The sequence below is a fragment of the Lepisosteus oculatus genome, chromosome 2 (assembly GCF_040954835.1).
Source record: "Lepisosteus oculatus isolate fLepOcu1 chromosome 2, fLepOcu1.hap2, whole genome shotgun sequence".
Taxonomy (NCBI): Eukaryota; Metazoa; Chordata; class Actinopteri; order Semionotiformes; family Lepisosteidae; genus Lepisosteus; species Lepisosteus oculatus.
The window spans coordinates 23,863,668-23,884,694 of NC_090697.1; the positions used below are offsets into that span (position 1 = coordinate 23,863,668).

The window sequence follows — 21,027 nt, forward strand, 5'->3', positions numbered from 1 at the left end:
TTACAGAAACACTGTGTGGAATCAGGGAGAAGTCCACCCAGAAGGTATCCAAGTCCAGAACTGAACTCAAGGGCTAAGAACCACGAGGCAGTAGCAATAAGCACACTGCCTTCAAAAAAAATAGTCTGAATCTCAATTTCAGATCGAAAAATTGAAAGTATATGGTGACTAGTATCACAATGTCATTAGATAGATAGATACTTTATTGATCCCGTGAGGGAAATTGCAGTGAAATTAGTTGTCTTGTTTAATGAATGTATCCCAAGAGAAAAGACGTACAAAACTAATACATAACATTGAAAGTTCAATTACTTCCATGGACTACAGCATCGATACACAACCCAAGAGCGACAACAGGAACGCATTGAGAAGAAGCAGAAAGAAAAGAAACAAATCAACCCACCTGGAAAAGAGGTCCAATATCAACATCAAATCCCAAGTCAGCAAAGCCCGTGGCAATGACCTTGGCTCCTCGGTCATGGCCATCTTGACCCATTTTAGCAACTAATAAGCGTGGATTTCGTCCCTCCTGCTCTCTGAAGTTTAAAACTCTGCAAGCAAGAATGTATTTATATAAATGTATTTATATACTCGTTGTTGTTTAATAATGTACAGATTTGCACAGAAAGATTTGTTTTTCATAACAAAGTTGAGCATGATAGCGCTTCTCGAAGATTTCCAAGACATTTTTCTAAGCTTAGATTTCATCTAAGATTTCTTCATACGAAAGACATACAATTATGATGCGATTTTAAAGTTACTTAGTAAGGCTGTTAAAACACTGCTCACAACTACGTATGTGAATGTTAAATGTATGTACTATGTTAAATACCAACTACAGACAATTATTTTGTAAATATTATGATACAACAGTTTTGTTTGAAGAGGAATTTAGTCTAACTTCATAACCTGCAGAAACTAATAGTTTAAACAATTGGCCGGCCTTCACTATGCTCAAATCAAATGCTTTCACCATTTACATAAATTGATAACTTTAATAGATTTTGTTTTGAAACACAAAAACATGAAGAACAGAAAAAAAACATTAGAATACACAACTCTGATATTGTTGACTTTCTTTAGAGTTTAGCATAAAGAATTGTATTTTAATATTTAAAGTATAATTAAGGAGAATCAGAATAACTGCTCTCTTGAGACACAAAGGTTTCTTTGACTTTAAGAATTGTTACTCGAAATTGTTTTGGGCTTAATGCTTATGAAATAATAAGAGTAATAAAAGTTAATTTACAAAAGCAGCAGTGAAAAATAGATGCACATTGGCATTCATATACAAAATAGATTAAAATACAAATACAAATTAGTAAGATTTTAAAATATTTTTAAATATGGTTAGCTACAGTACGGCAAAGAAAAAAACCTTTCAAGAGTGTCCTCCAGTTTCCAGATTTAGGTTTAATTATACACTAGCCATGATGAAGTGATATTCAGAGAACTCTAGTCACAAGCTTAAACTGATTACCATGTAAGATCTGAAGGTACAAAAGGTCTTATAGATAAAAGTGTCTTTCTATTAAAATAATTAAAATTGAAACAGAACTGGAAAGTAAATAAATCCCTGCTGATGAGATGACTTTTCATTATTCTCTGTCATGTGGAACAGTTATGATATTTATCAGTCAGCTTTAAGAGAGAAGCATGAATTGAAAATATAGCTACAAAAATCTGGGCTCAAAGTGGACCTACATTCATTTTTTTATGTCAGAGATCACAAGAAGAAAATTCTGATAAATCACATAATATTCATCAGCCTATAGGGGGTCTCTGCAAAGAGTTGCAAGAAAGTTTTCTAATGCCTTTCTGAAATCAGAAAGTTCAATGGTCATGGGCATGACTCTTTTATACCAGAACAGCATATAATATATATTATATGCTCTGGTATAAAAATGTTTATATTTGTGTTATGATGGTAACTATGACCCACTTAATATAGAGCTATAAGCCAATTTTGCATTTGACAGAAAATAAAGATCAAGGTCTCACTAAGTTGCCAAATCATGTGACTGGTCAGCTTCAGCTGTGAATCTTAAGTACCACAGGCATCTTTCCCTCTGTGATGATTTTATTGTAAATGTATGTCAGAACATATGCAAATATATGGATATGAAGAACATCTGGAACTTGATTGGCTTGTGGAAAACGTTTTTAAAAGTAATATATCGTGTTTTGTGCTAGATTACATATACCATGGAATTTCTTTCCAATCAACCAAGCAGTTGAAGCTGATTTACTTTTTCCCACAAATCCAATATGGCAGCCAACCATGTGGTTAATCCACCTGTCCTTAGCAACCCTAAAGACAGCCTAAAATCTAAATCTCAGACATGTGTTAGCAGCCCACCTCCTGAAATATAAATATCCCATCACATATTGTAATTGGCTTCACATAAGCAGCTTTATAAAATCCCCAAAATTGCAAGAAAAACAATATGTCTGATCCACCAGTGTTATTTGGCTATTAATTTTTTAAGAAATAGTACAGGGATATGGATAATAAATTTAAAATAAATAATGAGAATAAAAATATCTGAACAGCAATAATAATAGATAATAGTAATCTAAAAACCTAATTTTTGGTTTGTGAAATGTTGAATCACTAATTCTTATGTTCTACAGCTGTGTTCACCTCTGTTGTCCCTCTTAACAAATGCCGTCTGAACTCAGCTAGGCAAATACAAATGGTCTCTTTAGGATTTGTAACTGACCTTTTTTTGAACAAGGCTACAGACTTGCACATTTCTGAAACCTCTTAGACAAGGATTTACCTCACAGAAGGTTGCTAAATGACACATGTTATCTGCTCTAAAAGCATTGATGGACTGGAGGCCCAATGGGATTTTCAAGTTAGCATGAGCTTACTTCAGAAATTCAGGAGGCCAAAGCCCTTGAATTACACATTAGAAATGGACACTGCGTTTTTAAACTGAAACACTATTGAAAGGAAACACCAAAAAGTTTTAATTATCATTAATTATCACAGATCCTTGCATCACAACCTTACTTCAGATGCCAAGAATGAGTGTTATATAGTATTTCTATTTCTAAAATTGGTGCTTGTAAAAGCCGAGTCCTGAGGCCTCATGAGCCTTATAAAAACTTTCACAAATAATATGCTTTGTAAAAATATGCCAGTGGGAATGTTCAAAGACAAGACAAAGCCATTAAGACTTCCAAGCCCTTTCACATCTTAAAAACCACACAGAGGAGTATCTAACATGCGTTTTGACACTGCTGAAGTCAAGACTAACTCGCTAACCCCCACTGTGGATTTAGCATGCTCTGTGTGACGGACAGCTGAGCCTCTGGAATCTGGACATGTTTCTGACAGCTTCTTTTTGTAAATAAGTCTTACCTGTTGTGAGCTTCCACAATCTCCTGGTTCTCTCCAAACTCATTCCTGTACGCTCCACTCACCATTCGGGTGCTGGCCTTGTGCTCTCCAAACACTCTCTTCATTGCATCTGTAATTTCTCCTACTGAGCATCTGCAAAGAACAAAAAACTATATACTTCTATTTTATGTACTTTGCCCATATAAAGGAATAAATGCTTGGGCTGCACTAAACATTTTGTTTCTTGAGTCTGCTTTTTCAGATTATTAAACACAACACCTCAAAATGTTTTACCCTATCAAAGCCTAAAATATATTAGGGAAAAACTAGAATCACTCTGTTCAATTTAGTAATTAAAAAATAGCTAAACCCCTCTTTAATCACAATCATTCCAAATAATCTGAATCAATCTCTATGTAGACTAAGAAAGTCAGTACTTTGAGGTTGCTGCTATAATTATGCAATTATTAGAAAACCTTTTATGATAAACGCTAAAGCATAATTGATTGGAAGTTGGGTTTTATATAGGTTCATTTCTCTGTGTCCATGTGTCAGATTTTAATTCGCTGGTGTAGGGGTTGCATAGAAGCACATTAAAGTGCATGTTCCTGTAATGCTCTGCATTCATGCATTTTCAAAGTGCTTTTACAATCTGAGCACAACCCAAGTCAGTCTCTGCTATTACCATAAATGGTGGTTTAGAGACGCCTTAGGACCCACATGTATTTAGAATTAACATTTTGGTCTTACATACAGATTTCCATATACTGTACCTGTATGAGACAACAGTATACCTTACACATCTTAAATGTAGATAACACTCCTTCTGTTTTTATCCTTCCTTAAACATAGCCATAACATGAATACATGTGTAGGTGTAAAGAAATATTTAACACATCTGTCAGTGAGTCAATCATATCAATCGTAACACCTAAGCACCTCATCCAGAAAAGTTTTTTTTTCACCCAGTTGGCAACAGATAAATATTTGTGGATTGCTGTCACTTACCATAGGAGATTAAATTTTTAGCAGAAAATATGAAAAAGAATGTATATTAATGTGTTCATTTTTTCATCAATATCTGTAATGATTTGAGTTAAATACGTTTACTGTTCCACACATTAATCTATCCCTGTATCTCTATAGCTGCTCACACTATAACTGCAATCTTCTGATTGCTATGAACGTATTCTGTCTCTACAGCAATGTTTTAAGCACACCACAGCCAGACTCATCTCAACTTGTTCTGTTCATTCAAACCACGATCAGTCACAGCAGTGTGCATGGCCTTACAACTGCGATCACACATGCTTATCCGAATTTCAGTCACGTCATCTTCAGTTTTAATGACGGAACATGTACAATGACTTTACAGGTGACAAACAGGTGGAAAAGCTGGATCCACAGTCCTAACCAGGTCACTATAAATGCTTGCTTAACAAAATACATTTTATAAATAGTATCTAGAACGTAAAAAACTCAGTATAAGACAGCAAGTGAAAATGCTCACAACTGAGCTTACAGTTCCTTGATTTCTTTTTATTACTGCATAGAGGGTGTTTTCCTTTGTGCATTTCACAAATGTGATTTTTCTAAAACTGAAAGGTGAAGCATAAACCAAATGCTGCAAATTGTTGAGTAAAACAAATGTTCCAGGCAACTATCATGATTTTTGCTAATTAAGAATTTTACCACAGTCTACCTAACCTACTCTCTGAAATGTCAGTTTCAGTTTAGGATTCAAATTAATCTGGTCCCTAGTTCAGTCTCTAACCTCAGAACAAATTTTGAATAACGCTTCACTTCACAGACACCTTGGAAACCCAGTATCTCAGAGATGTGTTGTAAATCTCTCTCAGACCATAGTGTATTCTTGTTTGTGCCTCAAGTAATAACATCCCATGACAAGTAGGTGTCAAAATCATACGAAAGGTTTTTTTTTTTTAAATCTGCTTGGAGGAGCTCTTTCTACACATTGATGTAGTAAGAGCACCACCACTATAACTATTTATATGTGTGAAAACTGAATCTTGACACAAGTGTATCAAAAAATCCTGTGAACTGTAAAATTCAGAGAACCAGTACATTGATTTTTTTTTTACACACTATGTTTAACACAGCAATTTGATTTTAAAGGTGTCTTGAAGTCTTTCAGCGTGCAAGCAATGGTATTTGTGTAAGTACAAACAGAATCCTAATTTATAATGATTTTGTCCACAAAAATAAGATATTATACTCAACATTAAAAGAAACACCACTGATTCACATTTGTCATTGGAAGGGTTGATCAAAAGCAGATCGACTATGAACATTTGAAGTCAGTAGTGTGCGTGGTCACCACTAAGCAGTACAAGCTATGTATCTTTGCACCAGTTGCAGGTGCTGTCTTGTGGAATTCCGTCATATCCTACTGGTAGAGTATAGACAAGTATAAGCTTGTTCACTGTCCATAAGCCATACATCAGCCAACCTCATTCCAAAATTCCTCAATGAGTCTTCAGTCTGGCAAGAGAATGAGGTGTACGATGCATGATACATGAGGAAGGTGAGTGCAGGAAGGGCAGCCAGCATAGACCTAGAATGTGATCAATGTAATGCTGTACAATCAGGCTGCCATCAATCATTACAAGTGGAGCTCTGTAATAAATGTCTGACCATCTGCCCTGCTCTGGTCAGGACCTCTTTCCTGACCATCACACTTGGAGCTCCCATTTCAATTGATGGGCCAGTGTGTTGTACACAACAATTAGCTTGTCATTCTGCACATTTGTGCTCCAGTGCTGGAGTCACTCTGAGGTGGCTAAGTCCTGACTCCAACATGCAGATACAGTCATCTAGAATCCGCATTAGGGAAAAGCACACTGCAGTCTGGTTCGGTGCGCCACTGATAATCACATTTCTTGAAAATATAACATATTTTATACTTAGCCTAGATGCCGTTTTAAACTGTATCATGGCTATGCAGTATTTTTTTTTTCTGAATGAATGGATTGGACCTCGGTTTTTTAATGTACCTGGTATCATGGAATGTCTCAGAAAACAATTAATTTCATGGAGTTACTATACACTAATCAAAACAGCTTGAACTAAGTTTATAGAAACAGCTATAGAAAACTGTTCTACATAGTTAACACTTTTAATGCACATAAAACGGGTGTTTTTTCTTCCTCACTTTCTCTTACAACTAGGACACACAAGTGTTTTCTTGCAGGGATTAATTTCCTTGAGTTTCTGTCTGTCTGTCTCTCTATAGTCATGATTCATATACCTACTGCAAAGTGCTGTGAGATGCTACTTTTAAAGGCACTATATAAAATAGCTTATTTTTATATTTCTTCTTCGTTGTTTTTAATAATAATGTTTCTTTATTAGCCCTATACAATTTCTTGCATTAGGAATTCGTCTTTTCGCATACCCCAGCTTTTTCTCCATGGAGACACAGACAGGGAGAGAAGCTTGGGGTTAGAGCGCAGGGTCAGCCATTGTATGGCGCCCCTGGAGCAGTTAAGGTTAAGGGGCTTTATTCAGGGGCCCAACGGAGTAGGATTCCTCTGCCGGCCGCGGGATTTGAACCGGCAATCTTCCAGTCACAGACGCAGATCCTTAGCCACAGAGCCACCGCTCGGCCAATTGTTTTTTAATAATAATGTAATACATTTTACATAATAATAAATTATATATAAATAAATTTATATTATAATAAATTTTTAAATTGACACATCTACAAAGTATTCTAACATGCTATTTTTTTATGAAAAGCAACTGCTTCCTAATATCTCCCTTTTTAAGGCTAAAACAGCAACTGTTGCAGTTACATTCATATAAACAAGAAATGTGAATAAAAGGGGGGAAATACATTTTCTAAAATAATTTGTAATTTTTAAATATTTTTAAAGAGTCTATTTAAAACAAACCAGGTAGTGTCTCCTTCACAGCATGCAGTTTTTAATTTGGTGTTGGAACAAACTACATGTCCCGACATACCACACATGAAGTAATATACACAGATATCCATACTGTACATGAACTACAGCCTTGCTCTTGCAGACTGCCTTCATCTAGATACCATTATTACAATGCAACTTACTGGACTCAAAAAAGTCACTATTCAAAATTTTTATTTTAGTCTTGCCTCTTTTTTTCATATTTATTTGCTCTTTAAATGTAATTAAAGCCACTACATATTTGTTTTAATTAAAAACTAAAATAAAATTATCTGTGTTCAAGTAACTATTTATATACAATTACTAATAATTCTGCATACTGTATATAATAACCTGTCAAAGTGCACTGCTCCAGCACCAGGCCTTGCCACTGAAATAGATGCTCAGTTGCAGACAAAATAGTTTCAAGCAATTAATTTTATAATTTGTATTAAAAAATGGAACAATTGGAAGCAGCCTTTGAGCTTCACTTACCTTGCTCTGGCCGCCTCCACAGCAAGAGCCAGCAGGTTCCCCTCTCTGGTCCTGGCACACTCCTCAATGGCAGCCAGACACTTCTCAGCATCCTCTTGGTTCCTGCTTGATTTTACCTACAGATGACAGGCAAGGCAACACAGGTTGGTTTCACGTTTCCACAGTTTTAGATAATGACCACAGATGCACTTCATTACACAGCAGACCCCCTCACTGCATGAGTCGTATCAGTGATAACACATGACCTAACCCATGCAGAGTTCTAAATTGGCCTCAACGTAGAGAGAGATAAACTTCTCTCTGCTCCCAGACAATTTAATAATAATAATAATAATAATAATAATAATAATAATAATAATAATTTCTTACACTTATATATAGCGCTTTTTCTGGACATTCCACTCAAAGCACTTTACAAGTAATGGGGACTCCCCTCCACCACCACCAATGTGCACCATCCACCTGGATGATGCGACGGCAGCCATAGTGCACCAGAACGCTCACCACACATCAGATATCAGTGGGGAGGAGAGCAGAGTAATGAAGCCAATTCACAGAGGGGGATTGTTAGGAGGCCATGATTGATAAAGGCCGATGGGGAAATTTGGCCAGGATGCCGGGGTTACACCCCTACTCTTTTCAAGAAACACCCTGGGATTTTTAATGACCACAGAGAGTCAGGACCTCGGTTTTACGTCTCACCCGAAGGACGGATTTGACATGATGGTGCTCAACCAATTATGCACTAACACTTGGCGATTCCCACCCACAGTCTGCTATTAACATAGCCCAATGTTGTAAAAAGTCTGAACTATTTTACTTAGTACATGCCCTTCTTGGTTAAACCACTGGAGCCCACTACCCGAAGCAACAGAAACAAATATCCAAGAACACAAGTGAAAATAAAAAAGGTGTATTTTAGCTCTGCTAAAAACCTGCATGCTCTCCTTCACACAAAGGGTTATACAGGTTTTAAAATGTATTTATTGTTCCTATACATTGTAAAGAAATTGGTTTGGACTTGTTTATACATAATTTAGCAAAACTGACACAGTTGATTAATTCCAAGAAAGCATCTGTGAATGTATCTATTTAATACTGGTCAATAAGTCACCACAGTTCAAACAACCAAATGGCGACTTTCTTTTTTTAACATTAAACATTTATAAATTTGTATTTTTTTAAAGTAATGGACTTTCGTATTAATTATTTTTCATTTGTTTCTAAGTACTTTAAGTTAAGGAACATTAAGTAGAGGTGAAAGCCTTCAATGTGCTTAAGTGGGTATGATGAAGACCCTATACTTAGTTAAAAAAAAAGGTTTCTCTTTATTATTTCTCTGTTTTGCTGATCCTTGATGTCTTTTGATGTGTCTAGTTTAAATGAAAGTGAAGTGACCTTTCAGCGAAAGCAAAGTGGATGTGCTTCACCCCACAACTTGAAGCACAGGGGTCTGGAGGTCAGGAACGTTCATATAATGAAATGCTTAGCCATGGGACCAATTGCTTTGTGACCTATTCAGAATTGATTACAGAGAAGCCTGTCATTAAAGCACCTGAGGAAGGAAAAATAATAAAATTGTAAATTGTGTACTTTCTGTGTCGGAAGTACCCTAGCCTTCCACAATACTACTTCATATGCATCATCAAACATATTCCAAGAATGATAATGAAATCCTTATAGACAAGTGGATTTTTTTTATGCTCTGAAAACCACGTTTACCTCTGTCCATTATTATTCTTTAATGAGAAAACAAGTATTACATTAAGGCTTTAAACATTTTAAAGATATGAAACAAAACAGATAAAAGCCATGAAAATTAAGCATTTTGAAAATCTGGCATTCTCCAAGTGACTGGGGTTTAATACAATTATGTATCTTACTAAGAACGAAAACTTCCCAAAACAAAACTGATACAACAGTTGATATGGAAAAGGGTTCATATGAAACGATTTGTGAGAGCTAAAGCACCACTTTAGCATGTATTACACTATCTCATCAGATCTCAAAAGCTAAGCAAAGCCTGGTCAAAACAGGGGTGGGACACCTCTAAGGACAACCAGGTATATTATGTTGGTAGACCAGCAGGAGGCACTCTTTGCTGTACACCAGAAATGGTTATTATAAACTGTTTATTATAATCTGGTTATTAATTTAATTGCAGAGGTAAATTTCTATTTTTTTCACCTGTTCTGCACTGAACTGTTGCTGCTGAAGCATAATGGCTGCCACTCAGGTGGGGTTTCAATAGGTGGATGTAGTGGGTTCTCCCACTAAGTTCATATATACAAAGAAAAATTCACTTTTTTCCAGTAGTAATTAAATAAGGAGAGCAATAAAGGCAGATTTGGATACTCAATGTGAAAAGGCCCAGTTTCTTGCAGATACAGTTAAAGGCCTGCAGAAGTGATGTCACCCCCCTCTGAAATCTAGACAGTGTAAAACTCTGCTGTATCAGAAGATCGAGTCCTGGGGCACAGTGGAAATCACTCTGGCAGGAGAGGGCTGCTAATTGACTCTAGACCCACAAGTGACCATGATCAAATCGTGACAGTGGGAGATCAGAAATCTGGGTCATGTAGAACTCCCCAGATGTGGAGAACCTGGACTTCTGGTGTGTTGGAATTATTTGCTATCTAGTCGCAGCTGGTGCGCCGCGTGCTTCAAGCCCACGAGCAACCAGGACTGAATCCCAGCAGGGACAGGGAGAGCTGCACTCATCACATCGGCATCCAATATCTAAAACACCTGTGATTTCAGTGAGAAATTAACTTCTGCTTGTGCTATGTGGAAATCCTTGCTTTCAATATATTCAGTGTTTCACATTCAGTACCTCATTTACTCAGCTGTTTCCATGTTTTTGTCCACCATCTGTAATTAATTTGCAATGTTTCTCCTCCTAAGGCTATGGAAGAGTTAACTATGAGCCTGGTGAATTAGCTAATTGAAGACATAGGGCTACATGACTCATTTTTCTGAAAATGAATATTACTCAGAAATGATGGATCTACTGGCAGTGGTGAGCTGTCAGGGGCCTTAAGGATCTCTCTGTTGTCTCACTCACTGCAGTGCTAAAAACCTGAAATATTCACTCTTCCTTAGGCCTTTCACAAAACAAGCAAGCACCTCTTACATGCCTTGGTTAGGTCTCGCATGTATCATCTCTAGGTCATTCAATTTAAGCATCTAGTTAAAACACCCAAAACCCAGCTGGTTACATGAAGCTTCTAAATTGTTAATCAGCACATCATAGGCTGAAAGAGGGACTGGTTGTAAATTTCAGCCTGTCTTGACATCTTGACAGCCAGATGCATCTGGCTTGTCAACAGAGAAGGATTTTCCTGGGATTAAAGAACTGTCTTTTACTTACTAAAAGGGCTCAACCTTTTCAATCCTGAACACAAAACACTACAAATGCGCCTGTAATCATTGTACCTGTGTAAATTTTCAAAATCCTTAAAAAAGGAGTTTTGGAAAGAAATACCAAAAAATACTTTTTCTCTAATTTGTCAACCTGGAATGAGCTGTGAGTCACAGGACAAATACTACCCGTCTTCTAGCTGGGTAGAAATCATGAGCGGTGACGTAGACTTGCAAGAAAAGTGTTACAAAGGGAAGGAAACAGAGAGGATGTGGACCAGATATAGCTGGGTTCCCAAGGGCTCTTCCCCATTTCTAAAGTTTGTGACTGTAGCCCTAATCCCAGGGAGTATTCTAACATCCTTGATCCCTACTCCTATCCCCTCCCATAAGTGCTGCAGGTGTTACAGAGTATCAGACACTGTTTTAAAAAGCTTACCTTCTTCAGTTTTTCAATCTGCTTGTTGCGCACTGCGGTGTTGTCAATTGCCAGCACATCTACTGTCTCTTCCTTCTCCAGACGATAGCGGTTTACTCCCACAATGACTTCAGACCCTGCAGGCAAAGAGAGTGGCAGATTGATAGATCGGTTAAAACAGTTAAAAAAGGGAAAACAGATAAGACGGTTTATGTTGGAGCAAGCCCAAACAAAAATAATTCTAAACAGGGTTTGGCCTCTCTGTATAGAAACAGATGTTAAAGAAAGGTGTGGTTGTGCCTCTTAAAGTTTAAATCTGCTACCTGTTCACTGACCTTTACATAAATTTGACAATCATACCTACTGTACTCTGCCTTCATTTTTACATGAGAGAGGTTCAAATAAAATTAGCAGCAGACCAAAGGCAACATATACAGTATGTTGCAACCTTTGATTCATACCCTGTTTTTTGACCCAAAAAGACTTGAAAGTATTAACCACTTCTTGGTCATTAACATTTGAAAAATGGTTAATGTAAAGTTAAAGAAGAAGGCAGTTTAAGTCAAATTTAATAGAAGAAATTCATAACCCTCAAGAAGGGTCTTTTCAAAGGTGGTATGAAAGGTCAACCAGGGTAAAAAAACGTTTAAAGGTTATTTTCTTTATCATGGTCAATCCTATAAAAAATATAATTCCTTCGTTTTCATATACCTTCAGACTTTGGCAAAATGTTGCACCTGGGATCACGGCTTACATCCTCAAGAAACTCGTCTACTTCAGTGGTACGAAGCACGTGAACCACAGATCAACATGCCTCGCAAACAGGGGCTCTGAAGACTAACTCAAAAGTGACTGGCATTTCAGAAAACAGTTCAAAATCTTTAACCCAGGAAAAAAACAGTAATGGCAGAGCCATGCTGTAAACATAAGCTGCAAATCTATAGAGAAAGTGCTAAAGATCGCAGTATGTAAGGTAAAAAGGTCTGTGAGCAGGGTGAAGCAATTATAGCGTTTAAACAAATGCATTTGCACATTTAAGCTGTTCGACAAGGAACACAAATCTGACATAGAACATAAAATAAAATCTGGAAAGCAAGACAAAGAAATACATAAGGCCAAGATGTGGTTGCAAGATATTTAAATGCACCTTTTAAAAGCTGTTCTTACAGCAGCTTGAAATCGGAAGCAGTCTACGGCTTTAAGGAGGTGGAGGGCTGGTTTCACAGGTGTATTTTTAAAAAAGTTCACAGAAGAGTCAGCATACCAGCATTTTTACAGGATTTAAGGTGGTACTGCAATCCTTACCAAGAGCAAATGGGTGGGTGGGACTGGATGAATGAACTTAACCAGGCTTTAGTGTGAAGGTAAAAGCGCAAAAACTGTCTGTCAGTAAAGGAAATGACACCTTCTCTGGGGCTTTAACCAGAAACAGAGTAACTGTGCACCAATTACTGTGAAAACTGCAGATGCATGACCAGTGGATTATATTACCCACTTAAAGGCGGATTCGGTATCTTATTTGATTTGGTATCTGCTCAGGCTGGACTGTCTTCATTAAACTTGTGTGGTCAGATGTGTAATTGCTTTATACTTACGATAAAGATAACAAAAACAGGTTGTGTTCTTTTTCTTCTTTTTTTTCAGCATGGAATAAACCTATTACTTGTTCCTTTGCAGCCTACGCATGCTGACGCAGCTACCCACCTTAACTATTAAAAATATAGTTAGGCAATACTGTCCTCTAGTGTCAACACAAATGAACAGGTCTTTTGAATTTTCAGGCGTCAGTGAGTTTGAAGAATTGTCAGTGAGAGGTGCACTGCTCTTCTGACAACCTGTACGTAAGGGATTTGTAGCAGAAGAAATAAAGGAAGGGTCATTCTGATAGGGAAATAATGTGAGAAGGGAGATAAGATTTTCTTTACAAAAAATAGAAATATGACTGTTACAATACTCCCTAATAATACGCCTTAATACTTAAATATAATATAACCCAACACTGCTTTCTGAAAGTACTGTAGAGTTCACTGAAATATGGACCATGGATTCAGATCACAAAGAAACTGCCTTGAGTGATAAACAAAGGAAGGAAAAACATTTCAAAAGACTTTCAATGACTGAAACAATGTGATGTTTACCCTGCAAAGTACACTTTGAAACAGTTACACAGTATCAAGTGTTACAATCATGTGATACAAATTGCTGCCAAATGCCTATTGACAGTGTAAACACAGGTAAGCAAAAAGTAGAATAAAGGGGCCATTATTTCCTGATTGTATTACCATCAAAAGCTTTTGCTGTAAACCTCATAACCAGGACAAGCTTACTAGCAAAATTTAAGAACAAATGACTTGTTCATTGCTCTTCCTGCTTATTACAAAGAATCAAGCCAGTCCTACACATTTGTACTAAATTGTTGTTTCGTTGCTTCAGTCATAAATAGGATCGATCTTCACACTGTGCAGCTACAATACGACACTTCAATACTTCCTTCTTTGTAATAAAAAACAGTAAAGGAGTACCTTAAAAAGGTACAAGGAGTATGTCACAAATATATTTCAAAAGACTCCGCCAAAATAGTTAATTCCATTCTTAATCAGGTAGAGCTCTGCAAGAAGGCTCAGCAAATCCTGCTTTTGCCATCCTGCAAAATAGTGCAAAGGACACACTAGCGTTTTCTAATCTTACATGAGGGCTGGGAGCCTGTAACACTGTAAGATATTTTATGTAAAGATAACATCTTGCGATATGGAAAAAAACTAGGAATTCATGCCTAACTCATTGTAACACCAGAGAAGAACCAGTCTTATTTTCTCTAATATCCCAAAGTTCTGCACAGAAAAGTTAAAAGAAGATTCAGTCAAAAGAAAAAAAAAAACAGATCAACACAGGTTGACAACAACAGGATCAGTGCAGGCGGCTCAGAACTCCGGAGTCCTGTGCCTGATTTTGGACTGGGTCACCTTCTGTCCAGATGACCCAGCTGGGCATGTTCTCCCCATGTTCATGTGTGTTTGTCCCAGGTACTGCTATTCTTTGGTTTCCCCACACTTTACAAAGACACTGTAGAAAGGATATCTGCTGTCTCCAAATTGTCTATGTGTGTTTGGGCTCCCCCTGGTGATCCATCCAGGGTATAGTCCCAATTCCTGCCCTGTGCTTCTGGGACAGGCTAGGGATTGTTGCAAACCTTAGCGGGAACCACTTCGAACTAATGCTGGGCCATAACATTACAGACTTGTGACTGAAATAACAGTTAATGGACTTAATATTTTTTTTTCTTGATGTTCGGCATTCCCTGAATCGGAGCCCTGGTGTGGAGACTGTGGTGTGGTACCTGAGTCAATCCGGGCCTGTCTGCGTGCAGCACACTCCTCAATGCGCAGTTTGGGGATGCCTTCAGCTACAGCACGGGCCATGCCTCCCATCTCTTCAATCTCCTGTATGAACTGTGAGGAAGGTACATAAAGAAAGGCATTTATGAACACTGGAATCCTGCGAGCATTGTTCTTACTTCAGCTCATATTTTGTTTTGTTTTTTAAACAAAGTCTACCAAGTTCTATTTTTTCTCATCTATCATTTCCCTCTGGCATTCTTGTCTTCTTTTCATCTTGTGGTAGCTCAATGACTTAAGGCCATCTCACCTTGCACATTACGCAATTTCTGAAACCCCCATTACTTGAAATACTTGAATCTTGCAAACATCAAGTCGAAGGTTTGTAGTCTGTGACTGGTGGTAAAGTCAGAGTTTTAATCTAACCAAAGCCAGAGGTTCTTATAGTACATCATAAGTGAACAATACAGGTCTTAAACAAGATTGTTTGCTTCTGTTGTTTTAAACTAAAATATTGAATGCAGATGTATTCACAGGTTTTACTGCAGTATATCAAAGCTGAGAGCAAAGATTCTTCACCAAGACCCGGAATATGAAAGTTCTGATGCAAAGCCTACCTTGAGAGCAGCCATGTAGACGTCATTGGTGAGAGACTCCATCATATGGGAGCCCCCCCACGGATCTGCCACTTTAGGGATGCCAGACTCTTCCTGGATTATAATCTGCGTATTGCGGGCAATGCGGGCACTTTTCACTGTCGGCAGACCCAGAGCCTCATCAAATGAGTTGGTGTGGAGTGACTGGGTACCGCCAAACACTGCCGCCATAGCCTCAATTACAGTGCGGATGATATTGTTATAAGGATCCTGAAATGAAATTAAACACACATGTGTTTATGTACAGGCTACACACTTTTATATTTGCATAACTGGAATTGCATTTCACTAAAATTAAGAAATAAATTAATTACATACAACCACTGAAAAAGCAAATCTGCAGTTTATTAAGAGTAGTATTTGATAAATAACAGTTCAGGCATGATGTTATTAAACTGTCAAGGGGAGGTGAAAACAGCAGCATCCACATTATTCACCTGTTCTGTAAGGGACCATCCTGACGTCTGACAGTGAGCTCTCAACAGGAGAGACTTGGAGTTGCTCGGCTGAAACTTCTCTTTAATTAAATTAGCCCAAAGGCGACGTGCAGCTCTCATCTTGGCTATTTCCATATAGAAATTCATGCCAATTCCCCAGAAGAAAGATAATCTAAAAAAAAATCAAAATACCGTTTCTTTACAAGGGCTCAGAAGACTTTAAGAGCTTCATCCCATCTCGCAATTACAAATGTTCAAACCCAAACCATCTAATTCGCAGATTTACAACTACTGAGGAGCAACAATTTCTAGGAAACAAAAAATGCTGCCATCACATTCTATAATTTGTCAACAGCAAGAGTGTTCAGTTTGACCTCTGCCTATTTTTTGTTATGAAAGGGAGTCCATGCATATAACATTGGAATTTGCACAATGATGTGCTTACCAATGAAGAAGTCGATTTAGTCTTTAGCTGGAAATCAGCATGAAAGTATAAAATTCCAGCTTAATTGCACCTACAGTACGTGCTCACGAGAATAATGTAAGCAGATCCACATTCAAGTCATTCCAATAATTTTGCACTAAATACTGCACCATCTCTCTATTTTTGTGCATACAAATTTAATCAAAGACTTACAATACCTAAAAAATAATCACCACTTTTCTCTGGCCTAATCTACTGTTATGATACCTAAAACAACCTTCCACACAGAAGAAATACATTAGTGGCCCAAATTTGCTTACCTTGGAGCAAATTCATCTATACTCAGGCCAGCCTTCAGGCCAGTCCTGCAGTATTCCAAGCCATTGGCCAAAGTGTAAGCTAACTCAAGAATAGCGTCAGCTCCAGCCTCTTGTAAGTGATACCCACTGATGGAAATTGAGTTGAATTTGGGCATGTGCTGTTCAAGAAAAAACATAATTTATCCATCCATATTCTAACCGCTTTATCCAATACAGGGTCACGGGAGAGCCAGAGCCTACCTTGGCAAGCAACGGGAGCAAGGCAGGACACACTCTGGACGGGACTGAGGCCAGTCCATCACAGGGCACATACAGACACAAACATGCACACACTCACACCAGTGCCAACTTCCCCAATAGCCAATTAACCTATCAGACAATGGGAAAGTTATTCAAAATCACAATGAAAGCTTCAGTTCAGGACATAAGACTTTGGTGGTCTGTACATCTTAGTTTAATAAGTACAGAACTTCATTCTAAGAAAATTGTGCAACATGCACCAAACAATGTAAGACATTCACACAGGACACTGGAGATGCTGAACTTATCACAAAGATAAGATGCTCATTACCTTGGACGTGTATGCAAAGATATCAGCTATGGCGTGCATGGAAGGCTCTGGGGGGAAAATGTAAGTGTTGCGGACCATGAACTCCTTCAGGATATCGTTCTGGATGGTTCCCGTCAGTTTCTCTGGAGGGACGCCCTGCTCCTCTCCAGTCACGATAAACATCGCCAGGATGGGAATCACCGCTCCATTCATCGTCATGGAGACAGACATCTTCTCCAAGGGAATCCCGTCAAACAGCATCTTGGTGTCTTCCACAGTGTCGATGGCAACACCAGCCATGCCAACGTCCCCACGCACCCGGGGGTTGTCAGAGTCATAGCCTCGGTGAGTAGGCAAGTCGAATGCCACTGAGAGCCCCTGCTGTCCAGCTGTAAAACAGTAAAGCTACTGTATTTTAAATAACTGCAATCCCTCTTTCTCAGACCAGTTTTTAAATCTTGGCAACAAAATAATCACAAAATCTGACAAATTCCGAATTAAGCACAAAATCGGGAACTTTGTGAAAGTACTGTATGGTTGCGCATGTTGTCGCAAACTGCTGGTCTCGCCACAGGCGAGAGCGAAAGTCTGCACGAACTGCAACATGAAGCTGCCCTTCCTGCTCACTAGTCACTGTAATGACTAATGTAATGCGATGGACTAGCAAATAAGTACAGGTTGTGCAGCAGACACTTCACTGCCGGAATGTTCCAACTGTTCCAATGTTCCAAATGTGATCTGCGTGCAGAGATAACAAGTGAGTTGTATTTGCAAAATCATGTCAAAGTCGAGAGTAATATGTCTTTTGGATTTAAAGAGATATTCACAAGCCTGCCTTGTTTACAATCCAATAGGGCCGCTTCGCTTGTTGCAATGCTGGTTGCATTGTTCTGAATCGCAGAACATCGTGCTGCACATACCTGGAAATTTAGTCTATATTGTGGTGTAAATTGGAGGTTTTACACATTACTGTGCACATCCTCCTTTCATTGTGGTTTACTCTCACCAATGATGATTCTAACTCCAAAATATAAAAATAGCATTGAAGTTCCCCTTTAACATTATGATCAGTGTGCTTTGGGATTCTTACATCGAACGCATAACAATAACCCTCTGTAAGGAATTCATAATAGAGTTAATTTTACCCCCACCTACATTTTCCTTTATGGATATGTTTTCACAAAATCTTATTACTGTAGCTCAAATGGCTCCACCCATCACCTCTACAATGTAAATGATTCTAAATGCCCTTTGGCAGGGCAGAGTAGAAGTGATGCAGTGTACTGTGAATGCCTTTAATTCCAGATACTGTCTATTACATGACATACTGTAAATATTTGCATAATAAATCTTTCAAAAACTTCAGTCAGAATACACAGTGTATCTAACTGACAGGAATCAGTTTACTTTCTCATGGCTTTGGCCAACGTTTGTTCCACAATATCTCGGTAATCTCCAGTGATGGTGATGGATGCCTCTGTTTGTGCTTTTTGTTCTATTAAAAGCCTTTTGATCATTGATGATTAATTATCTGTTTTACATTACAGTGTATCCCCAGTACACGAAAACGAAGAACTTGCCTTTGAAATTGTGCTTGTTGAACTTCTTTTCCTCCTCGTGTTTGCACGTGTATTTTGTGCTTTTATTGTTTAAAAAATATATAAGGATATATTGTCGATCGCAGGCAATCCACGGAAAAACAAACTCTATGCCATACCTTTGATGTTGTCCTTGTAGAACTTATTGCTTTCCTCCACAGTGCTGAAGCCTGCGTACTGCCGGATGGTCCAGGGTCTGTACGTATACATCGTGGGATACGGGCCGCGGGTATAAGGGTACACGCCTGGCAGTTCATTAGGGATATTATCAGTGTTTTCACCTGTGTACACTGGCTTGATCTGTATTCCTTCAGGAGTGTGCCATATGAGGTCTTCGGGATTTTTGCCTTTCAGCTGTTTCTTCGCCAAGGCGGCCCATTGTGGGTGCAGCTCGTCCCGATGCAGGGAGATCGCTATCCGAAAGCACCGGGATTGCTTGTCGAGGCACTGGGGTACCACACCGGCTGGCCTCAGCAGCCGTTGCACAGCGAAAGCGCTGCAAACCTTCCGGGCCGTCAGCATCGCAAGCGCCCTTCGCACTTAAACATAGGACAGCTGTAAAACAAATCAAGCTATGACGCGTTCAGGTGTGTGAAACTGTAACTGCACATGTCCTAATGGCTACTTAAATTAAAAATAATATGTAAAACTGCTGTGATTGCATTTGACAGTTCTAGCCATGTTACACTGAAAATCAAGTAACATATACGAGCCAGTCTACAGAACTGTGTTCCAAAGGTGAGAACAGTCTAAAAATATAGTTCAGGTGGGTATCTGCGTCAGCGTGCGTAGGCTGCAAAGGAGCAAGTAATAGGTTTATTCCATGCTGTAAATAGAAGAAAGAAAAACACAACGTTTCGGCTATTGAGCCTTCTTCGGGTGTGAGCTCTAATATATATATTATTATTGTTGTTGTATTTCTAAATGTGTTAAATACCTTAAGTATCAGGTTTGCACAAAACGTTTGTTTTTTAGGTTACAAATAACAATTTAATTATCATGCATATAGATGTTCATATGATGTATGTATGCATGCTTCCGAATTAAGTTTTTTATTCAATAGTAAGATTATCACAAAATCATAAAAAATAACAGCGAAAACAGTCCCTGACCTTCCTTGCGATGGTATCTGGATGAAGTTGCGAAGGGGGCGTTCAGCTGTAACGGTGAATCGCCAATCAGAACGTACAACAGAAACAGACGCCCAATCACAGTTCAACAGTGTTGGCATTGACCTTCGACCTCTGACCCAGGAACCAAAATACTTCAAATAGGATATGGCTGAGGATGCTTGAAAAAGACATGAGTGTTTCTGTGTGGAGTTATTAGTTCATAATGATATCTTTGTCGTTACTCGTTTTCTGTATACCTATTAAACGAAGGTGAGTCGGGATGAGATTTTACCGACCGATCTAAACATCTGCGCCAAAGTGTCAAATAAACGTCGGTAACCGGGAAGGGGAGGGTTCTTTTGTCCAATTGGCTTACGCGTTGGAGGGGGATGATGACACAATACATAGTTCGAGATTTGTAAACCTGGTCGGTATGATGGCTGTGTTGTAGTTTGAAATCGGCGAGCATGCATGTGGAGTATGTCTTGTGGAAGTTCTTGTGAGTTTCACAACAGAAAGCTTACACGTTTTTAGCTAATTCAGGGTATCAACGCCCTAGATATCTTTCCAATTATTTATTTCTGTGAGCAGCAGACTTTTAGTAACTTAATACAAACTTGAAATTGCTATTCCACACTTTTTGGCAACCAAACTTTAACGTTGCTATCGAGAGCTTAAGTCATCTTTGTCTCCACTGACTCCTAACTCTACAAATATATATTTTTAAAACAGTGCCTTCTGAACTCAAAACTATCGATTGTACGTTTAACGACGGCATACAAAGGTTTATAATACACACTGTATAATGTTTAACTGTACAGCAGTACTTTGTTGTGACAAAGCCAAACATTTTGCCATTTTCAATTTTATTACATGAATCCTAAGTCCACAATCTGCCCTGTGAAGTATTTATGTTTTTAAAAGCATTTGTCATTCGGGTAAAACATCATGATCTGTTTTTGCGTGTATGGCATTGGAATTCTTCTCGATCAGACCTCCTAAGGACTCTACAAATATCTCCAGATGCATAACAACTTCTTGGAACAGTTT

The 21,027-nt window shown here is 38.3% G+C and overlaps 1 protein-coding gene across 1 annotated transcript in view; it reads right to left on the reverse strand.

The window, feature by feature from the left end:
• mmut (methylmalonyl CoA mutase) overlaps positions 1 to 20,051 on the reverse strand; it is a 30,408-nt gene extending 10,357 nt beyond the window's left edge. Inside the window, exons 1-11 of the mRNA XM_006626058.3 lie at positions 19,978 to 20,051; positions 18,985 to 19,420; positions 17,289 to 17,656; positions 16,718 to 16,875; positions 15,974 to 16,145; positions 15,498 to 15,746; positions 14,883 to 14,994; positions 11,567 to 11,682; positions 7,768 to 7,883; positions 3,371 to 3,502; positions 404 to 551 (exon numbers count right to left, since the gene is read on the reverse strand). Coding sequence (XP_006626121.2) covers positions 404 to 551; positions 3,371 to 3,502; positions 7,768 to 7,883; positions 11,567 to 11,682; positions 14,883 to 14,994; positions 15,498 to 15,746; positions 15,974 to 16,145; positions 16,718 to 16,875; positions 17,289 to 17,656; positions 18,985 to 19,387 — 1,974 coding nt within the window. The 5' untranslated portion in view covers positions 19,388 to 19,420; positions 19,978 to 20,051. The remainder of the gene's footprint in view (positions 1 to 403; positions 552 to 3,370; positions 3,503 to 7,767; positions 7,884 to 11,566; positions 11,683 to 14,882; positions 14,995 to 15,497; positions 15,747 to 15,973; positions 16,146 to 16,717; positions 16,876 to 17,288; positions 17,657 to 18,984; positions 19,421 to 19,977) is intronic.
• Positions 20,052 to 21,027: the final 976 nt, after the last annotated feature.